We start from the raw sequence: 9542 nt of genomic DNA on the forward strand, positions 1-9542 counted from the left end.
TCTCTATCCATCGGATCCCGACAAACACAACATATAGCATTACAGATAGATGATCTTGATCATGTTAAAGATCCAACAATGAAGCACAATGAGGAGAAGACAACCATCTAGCTACTGCTATGGACCCATAGTCCAGGGGTGAACTACTCACTCATCACTCCGGAGGCGACCATGGCGGTGAAGAGTCCTCCGGGAGATGAATCCCCTCTCCGGCAGGGTGCCGGAGGAGATCTCCAGAATCCCCCGAGATGGGATTGGCGGCGGCGTCTCTGGAAGGTTTTCTGTATCGTTGTTCTTCGTTTCGGGGGTTTCGCGACGGAGGCTATAAGTAGGCGGAAGGGCAGAGTCGGAGGGCTGACGAGGGGCCCACACCATAGGGCGGCGCGGGCCCCCCTCTGGCCGCGCGGCTCTATGGTGGCGGCGCCTCGTCGCCCCACTTCGTATCCCCTTCGGTCTTCGGAAGCTTCGTGGCAAAATAGGACCCTGGGCGTTGATTTCGTCCAATTCCGAGAATATTTCGTTACTAGGATTTCTGAAACCAAAAACAGCAGAAAACAGCAACTGGCTCTTCGGTATCTTGTTAATAGGTTAGTTCCAGAAAATGCACGAATATGACATAAAGTGTGCATAAAACATGTAGATATCATCAATAATGTGGCATGGAACATAAGAAATTATCGATACGTCGGAGACGTATCATCCTGCACCTATTTCTGTTGGGAGACATGCCTATTATGTAAGCTTTATTGATGACTATAGCAAGTTTGTTTGGATTTATTTGCTCAAAAAGCGTTCTGATGTTTATCAAGCTTTTCTAAATTGGCAAAGTTATGTTGAGTGCAAATTTGATAAGAAAATTGTTACTATGCAAACTGATTGGGGTGGTGAGTATGAGAAACTCAATGCCTTCTTTCAAAAATCGGGTATTACACACCATGTTTCATGCCCACATGCTCATCAACAAAATGGCTCCGCTGAAAGAAAACATCGTCATATTGTTGAGGTTGGCCTTGCCTTGCTTGCTAATGCCTCTCAAGTATTGGGATGAAGCTTTTCTCACCGCCACATTTCTCATTAATCTACTTCCTAGCAAAGTCATTGACCTTGAGTCTCCTACAGAACGTCTCCTCAAGACTACACCAAACTATGATGCTCTTAGAACCTTTGGTTGTGCTTGTTGGCCAAACCTTCGTCCCTACAATGCTAGGAAGCTTGCTTTTCGCTCCAAACGATGTGTGTTTCTTGGCTATAGTCCTCTCCATAAAGGTGTCAAATGTTTAGATGTCTCCACAGGTCGTGTCTACATATCTCGTGATGTTGTCTTCGACGAGAATGTCTTTCCGTTCCAAGAACTCCATCCTAATACCGGTGCTCTCCTTAAAAAGGAAATTCTTTTACTTCCCACGTCCACTCCCCATGAGGTTGCTTCACATGCTGATGATCATATGTCTACTATTGTGCCTATTTTTGTTCCTCCTGTCTTTGTGTCGCAGGTTGGTGCTCCAGCTGCTGAAAATTTGGTGCAAAATGCTGCTTCACAGCCTCCAGAATCCTATGCTGAAATCAGCATGCAAAGTGCTCAATCTGGCACAAACAATGATGCAGATTCCAGGGAACATTTCCCTGATGGCAGCGATCCCGAGGTGGATTTGCCTGGGTCCCCGCGTGGTTCCGCCTCGTGCTCCGCGTCGGCGCCCTGCTCTCCCGCACGCCCGACAGCTGCGGCCCCGCCTGCTGCGCGCACACCCCCGCCCGCCTCCACTCCGCCTCGGCCGCGTGGCGCTGGGGTCCCGCCTATCTCCTCCAACGCGGACGCCCTGTCAAACAGCGACAACGCTGTTTCTTCTGGGTCGGGTGTGGCGCACAATGTTGTGCCCTCTGATGTGGCTTCGCCGGCTGTTTCTTCTGCCGGATCTTCGGCGATGGAATCTGATGCTCCTGCTGCACCACCATCGTCGCCACCAGGCCCTCGCACCCGTCTGCAAAAAGGTATACGTCAGCCTAAACAGTATACTGATGGAACTGTACGATATGGTATGCTTTCCTCCACAGGTGAACCTCGCAATTTACCCGATGCTCTCAAAGACACACAGTGGCGTGCTGCTATGCAAGATGAATATGATGCTCTCATGTTGAATAAGACCTGGACTCTTGTTCCTCCTAGTCCCAACAAAAATGTTATTGATTGCAAATGGGTCTACCGCATAAAGAGACGTGCTGATGGTACCATTGATCGTTACAAAGCAAGGTTGGTTGCGAAAGGATTCAAGCAACGGTATGGTCTCGATTATGAAGACACGTTCAGTCCTGTTGTCAAGATAGCCACTGTACGAATTGTTCTCTCTATTTCTGTCTCCCGTGGTTGGAGTCTTCGGCAACTAGATGTCAAGAACGCGTTTCTTCATGGTGTTCTGGAAGAGGAGGTCTATATGAAACAGCCCCCTGGTTTTGAACATCCTGATACCCCCAGATATATTTGCAGACTTGATAAAGCTCTTTATGGTTTGAAACAGGCACCTCGTGCATGGTATTCTCGACTCAGTGCCAAGTTACAAGAGCTTGGATTTTTTCCATCCAAGGCTGACACCTCTCTGTTTCTATATGCTAAGTCTGGCATTATCATCTTTGTTCTTGTTTATGTCGATGATATTATTGTGACTAGTTCATCTGATGCTGCTATCTCAGTTTTGCTCAAGAGTCTAATGGCCAACTTTGCTATCAAAGACTTGGGTGATCTCCATTACTTTCTTGGCCTTGAAGAGAAACGCACACGTGATGGGTTGCTCCTTACTCAAGAAAAATATGCTCATGACATTCTTACACGAGTTGGTATGATTGATTGTAAGTCAGCTCCTACTCCGATGTCACCATCCGAGCCCCTTTCCTTGCATGAAGGTACACCTCTTGGTCCTGATGACAGTAGTCAGTATCGCAGCATTGTTGGTGCTCTGCAATATCTCACTCTTACACGGCCAGATCTCTCATTCTCCGTTAATAAGGTTTGTCAGTACCTACATGGTCCTACAACTGCTCATTGGACTGCAGCTAAAAGGATACTACGCTATGTTAAGGATACATCTCAGCTTGGCCTTACGTTCAGACGGTCCACTTCTACACTTCTCAACGCTTTTTCAGATGCTGATTGGGCAGGCAGTCTTGAAGATCGCCGCTCTACTGGAGGATTTGCTATCTTTCTTGGTCCAAATTTAGTTTCTTGGAGTGCTCGGAAACAAGCTACTGTCTCCCGTTCCAGTACGGAAGCTGAATACAAAGCCTTGGCTAATGCTACTACAGAATTGATATGGGTCGAAGCTGTTCTTCGTGAACTTGGTGTGCAGCTTCGACAGTGCCCCGTCTTATGGTGTGATAATCTGGGTGCCACGTTCTTGTCTGCTAATCCAGTGTTTCATGCTCGTACCAAGCATATTGAGACTGATTATCACTTTGTTCGGGAGCGTGTTGCGAACAACACTCTTGCTGTCCGCTTTATCTCTACCAAGGACCAAGTTGCTGATGGCTTTACTAAACCTCTTGCTGTAAAATCTTTAGATGAGTTTAAGCGTAATCTAAACCTCTCCCGTGGTTTAGATTAAGGGGGATGTTAGACTATGTAATCATATGTGTACGGGTACGGAGTAGTACTCCGACACGTACATGTATACCTCTTGTATGCCACGTATGGGGGCTTTTCCCTACACCTATATAAACACGCAACCGATGCCCCCGGAGGGGTACGCATCGTTCCACCACGATTAACAATGTTTACATTCGAATCCGAGGAAGATTTATGAATTTAGCATCGCTTATTGCCCTGAGTACTAAATGATAACAACGTTGGGATTACTGGCTTCACAAGAAACAATATTTAGGGAATATACAAGCACAAATATTAGTCAGGCATATCTTTTCACCGTTGTTATTAAGTAACAGTAAAATGGAACCACTATGGCTCTCTCACAGCGAATTCACGCTTTTAGCCGTCCGATCAAGGTCTTAGACGTCCTAGATCATCCACTCGTCATGTTGAACATCGCTGCGTCCTTTTGACTGTATCTAGCTAGCGTCACGGGCCAACAATCGTAGCTGGGCTGCTTCTCCCGAAACTGACTTGGGTGGCTTCCAGTTAACCGGGCCAAAACCACAAGATTCGCACAGCAGATTTTGGGCCTATGCGGTTTCGTCAGCCCAGTCCTGCTCGTTAACTCTATCCGGGAAGGCTGAGCGATTGCCCGTAGCGCGGCCATCATTATCGTGCAATTAAGTGCAGCGTTACTATCTTTTTGCCTCCTCTTTCCGTCATATATGTTGATTTCCCCCGTTTAATCGCCTCTCGTTTTCTCAAATTGCAGAGGTGCTAATCCCTGGTATTTGTTTGGTGATTGTATAGGAATCAAGGAGGTGGAGGCGACAGATGGGAGAGTTATGGCGTCGGCGAAGGCGGGCGATGAGGAGGATCAGTCGGCGGCGACAGCGACGGCGGCATCAACGGGCGTCTGCAGCTATGACGCAGCAGGACGGAGGGGTGTCGCCTGTTGCAAAAGGAGGAGTGGGTGGCCGCTGGCTAGCAACCTCGGCGACTTATGAGTCCAGATCAAATCATCTTCACCTAGATCAGTTAAGTTCATACCCTGGGGTTTCGCCTTCATCTCTGAGCCGTGGCATTCTCTGTAAGTTGCTCTGTCTGGTGGACGGTAGGAGGGTAAGGCGAGGATGCAGGATGTAGCCCTGTTCTGCTTTAGGAGGAAAATGAAGTTCTGCTAATGATACAATTTTTTTCTTCTTTCTCTACTTGATTGGTATCTTGTACCACAAAATTTTGAAGCCATTATTTGGCAGGAGGATTACAACGGTGTCTGAGTTCATCATCACCTTGCAAACCATTTCCTTGATGCAACCACACATGGGAGATGACAAAAGGCTTTGTATGTGCAAGATTTCTTTAACTGCTGACGTGGCCAACAAGGTTCTCTTATCCAATTTCTTTTTGATTCACTGAAATAATTTCCACGAGAATAAGGACGATGCACTGAATTTTCTGTTGCAATGATTCTTTTTCCCCTATGGTTAACATGGTCCTTTTTGGTTATCCTTGGATTTAAACTAGAACGTCTGTGCTTTAAACTGATTTAAACACATCCATTTATAGGAGAAAACTGTATGAAAAAAATAGAATGTTCATGCATAATTCCGAAACAATTCCTTGTCTTGAGTTTAACATCATGAGTTTGATCTTGTAAAACTGAGCCTACCTTCTACAAGGTAGGCACAAATGTGGAGGCTGCCCATTGTGTAGTTGTTTTTCCTGATGATACGGTAGTTGGCGAGCAATGCATAATACATAAATAAAAGATTGCTGATAGGAAGACCTCTGCCCAAAATATTTAAACTTATATTCTCGTTTGACCTTTCCATTTGGTGCTATTATCATATACATATCATAGCATAGGTAGTTTGTGCACTGTGAGGCCAAGAACAAATTGACTGATTGACTATTGCAGAATCTTGTTCAGCACTACGATATACTCCCATTAGCAAAATGAAATATGTTTTTTGCCATCAGGCTATAATATTGCTAAGTGAAAAAATATTGTGCTATCAAATTTAGCGCCAGCCTCCTCTGGATGCTATTTCGCGTGGTTAAGTGGCGCTATGATACGCCATATCATGATTACAGCCGTAGCGCGGACTCTCCAGATTTGCTATGCTATTTTTTTCATCGATTTATTTGGTTCTATATGTCAGCAGTGGTTAATAAGTTTTCTTTGATCTTACAGAGCTTTGTCTTCACATGTTCAATTAAAGTCAATTATGTTGCTATTTTCTTATATAAACATGGATTGATCGTGGCCAAGAACTCTCCCAGAATAAAGTGTATTCTGGTGGAATTATGTGTAGTGTGGAGCAGTACATGATTAGCTGCAGATCAGAATTCTACGTACTCCTACCTCCATTTTTTACCCTATTTTTGTAATATTCCATGCTACAAACAAATGCTGCTTGGCCGTGCTACTTTTAGAACATCCTTAAATGATAATTGTTGAAGGAAAGCTACTCATGAACATGGGTTCAGTCATATGGATATAAATGTTCTCTGAAAAGTCATATGTTTCAGCAAGCAAGGGCTTCACATGTACTCCCTCCGTTCTTTTTTAATTGACTCGAATTTAGTACAAGTTTGTACTAAATCCGAGTCAATTAAAAAGGAACGGAGGGAGTATCAGTTTGTCTTGGTATCTTGGTCATGGAATGATTGCTTATTTCCCTTTTGTATGTTCTTAAAGGATTACATTGATTCATTTTTTCCAGAAAATGGGTATTCCTTTACATAAATGGATGTCCTTGATTCTAAAAAAAAATATTGGTTGTGCCTTACTCGTGAGGTTCGTTCCACATGGTTTTATGATTGATTGATTTGCCTGCTCTATCCTTGGCCAAATACGTGCTTGCTAAACAGTCTTTTATAATATATTGTTGTTACAATCATAATAGCATATAACAGAAACTTGATTTCAGAATTTGATGGTATAGACTATATAGACTTGAGAAGATAACCGAATAATTTGGTCACAAGAGATGAATTTTCGAGAACCTGAGCTTCATATTAGATTTGAATTGTTGAATTATGTTCAAGAGCTAGCTTTCTAATATATTTTCATAATTCTTTTGTAAAGATGGACGGGCGCAGACATTCAATCCATCAATCCATGAACAAATACATGCACTATGTGAGAGTGAATGATGGGTCATGCACTAATAAAGTAGTACTACCTCCGTCCCAAGGAATAAGGTGCACACGTATCCCAAGACAATCTTTGACCATAAAAATTGAGCAATAAAATCTTAATTATATTATATGTAATTAGTATCGTAAGATTCGTATTGAAAAGTACTTTCTAATGATGCTAATTTCATACGAATAATCTTTATGTATTTGAAGTAATTCTTGGTCAAACAAAAAACACGTAAAACAAGGACGTCTTATTTCTTGAATAGGAGGTAGTACAGTTTTATAGCTTACTATTGTACATGTTAGACATGGCACTTGGCTATAGCCAACAGTTGACTCTACTATTGAACTTGCTCTAAGGCCGAGACGATGAAACGAGTCATTCGAGAAAAGAAAAAGACGATGAAACGAGTCGATCAGCCGCTACAACACACCACCCGATGTGTGATGAATGTATATGAATATAGACTCTGTACACCAACAGTGACGATTGAGACGTGGAAATGCTGCTAGTAGTAATGTATGTCCACCCAGTGCTAATTAAAACCTTGCTCGCTTCAGTTCCCGCCTTGAATTACTGAAAGCTGAAACGTCAGTTGATGATACAAATTCCCCGGATAATTAAATGATTCACGAGGAAGGCCCTTTATAAGAACTCGTTGATCCTTCACCACACAAAAGGCAAGCCACAACACAGCACAATCGGAGGAAATTCCCACGAGCACCTCCGGCCAACGTACGCTAGCAGCGGCCATGTCGGCGGAAGGGCGGTGCAAGGAGGAGAAGGAAGAGGGGGAGGACAGGAAGCCGGTGATCAAGCCCGGCGTGCACGTGACGCTCAAGGTGCAGGACACCGACGGCCACTCCGTCTACCGCACCATGCGGCGCACCGATAAGCTGCAGGGCCTCATGGACTTCTACTACGCCAGCGTGCCGGCGATCGCGCGCGGCACGGGGCGGTTCCTGTACGACGGCGGCCGGCTGAGCGGCGAAGAGACGCCGGCCCAGCTCGAGATGGACGACGGCGACGAGGTGGACTTCTTCACCGAGCTGATGGGCGGCGGCGGATGGATCGCGGGGTCTGCGTAGCTCGCTGCTTAGCGTGGTTGGAGGCTTGGAGCCCTAGCCAGGCCTACGTTTGTTTTGGTTATTAATTAAGTATGATGGGTATTGGTTACTTGCAGAGTTACAGGCTCACTAGGACGGCCGCTACGCTGTACCTAAAGTATCTGTTATTCTGCCAAGCCTCTTGGTCGTTTACTTTGAGTATATGATCCTGCATTATCACCGGGTGTAGTACTCCTTGATTGCCGGAACTTAATTTGTGGGATGTACTATTGAAACAGGATAATATCCCGATTTACCCGCAATACTGCACGATCGCAAAATCGTATCATAACTGATCTGAGCGAGGAGTTGAGCGATCTGTTGCCTAATCATATGTATGGTACAAATACGGAGGAAACCGAACCATGATGGCATGAGGTGGCCGTACGTGTACGTATATAAGCACAAGCTAGGGCTAGGCGCCGCACCCACACCCTCAAGATCAATCTAAGCCAAGAACAGGCGGCGGCCGCCTCGCCTAAACAAAGGAGATCGATCACCCGACGCGATGTCGGACAGGCAGCGCGTCAAGGAGGAGGCGGACGACGGGTTCATCACGATCAAGGTGCAGGACACCGACAGGTTCAAGGTCAGCTACACCATGCGGAAGACCGACAAGCTGCAAAACCTCATCGACTTCTACTACGCCAGGGTTCCCAGTGTTACTCGTGGCTCAGGCCGGTTCCTCGTCGACGGAACGCGGATGCAGGGCTGGAAGACGCCGGCTGACTTCAACATGGAGGACGGCGACGAGGTTGACGTCTTCACGGATCTCATAGGGGGCGGCGGCGGACCGACTACTGAATGCTGCTGCTAGATGCCTTGGAATTGCTCCCTTCCTGCCGGACGCGCGCTTAGTAGGGTACTAGTAGACAATCGACCAATTTCAGCAGCTTGTTTATGGTTATGCTTATTGATTGCTGACGGAAACGGCTGCTTGATTTTTCACTATAATTTTTCAATTCTCTACTGCCGTTATTGATTTCCTGATCGCTTTGGTTTTCTATCAAATTGATTAGATCTTCATTGCAGCGTGTGCCAAAGGTTTCGCAACGTGAAAATCAATCATACAAATCAAACAGGCCCTAAAGACGGAAAACAGCTTGGCCAATGTGACGGAGATACGAATGGGAGCAAATACGAAATTGTCCTCCATTAAAAAAATCCTAACACAAATCTGGACCTTTATTGAAAAAAATATGCAGACCAAAAGACTAAGGTGGTCTTGGAGTACTTGATCTGCACATTCAAAATAAGGTCCTACTGTTAAAGAATTTGCACAAATTCTTCAATAACCTTGATATCCCCTGGGTTCATTTGATTAGAGATTCGTACTACAGCAATGGAAATTTACCTACTACCAATTTGGAAGGATCCTTCTTAGACATTTACAAGTCCATGGATAGGTGCAATCTTGGAAATGGGAAGACAATGAACTTCTAGACTGATTTATGGGAACAAAAACTCTATGCATCAAAGATCTCCTCATCTGATATCTTTTGCAAAACAAACAGACTGGACAGTTGAAAGAGTGGTACATACAGAATTTCTTGAGGACTTGTTCCATCTACCCCTATCTCAGCATGCTTTTGAGGAATTTCAAATCCTAGAGGAGGTATGCTAGAATGCACTGGGAGTGATTCAGGGTGGCAACCAAGACAGTTGGACTTACATTTGGGGAACTGTTGATTTCTCTTCTCAACAAGCA

At 45.1% G+C, this 9542-nt stretch overlaps 1 protein-coding gene across 1 annotated transcript; it reads left to right on the top strand.

Moving 5' to 3' along the window:
- The first annotated feature begins 7480 nt into the window (after nucleotides 1-7480).
- On the top strand, nucleotides 7481-8651 carry LOC124672735. Its single transcript, XM_047208910.1, has 2 exons — nucleotides 7481-7806; nucleotides 8354-8651. Exons 1-2 carry the CDS (start codon nucleotides 7481-7483, stop codon nucleotides 8649-8651), a joined length of 624 nt encoding a protein of 207 aa, XP_047064866.1.
- Nucleotides 8652-9542: the final 891 nt, after the last annotated feature.

Source organism: Lolium rigidum, chromosome 7 (assembly GCF_022539505.1).
Source record: "Lolium rigidum isolate FL_2022 chromosome 7, APGP_CSIRO_Lrig_0.1, whole genome shotgun sequence".
In the NCBI taxonomy this organism is placed as follows: Eukaryota; Viridiplantae; Streptophyta; class Magnoliopsida; order Poales; family Poaceae; genus Lolium; species Lolium rigidum.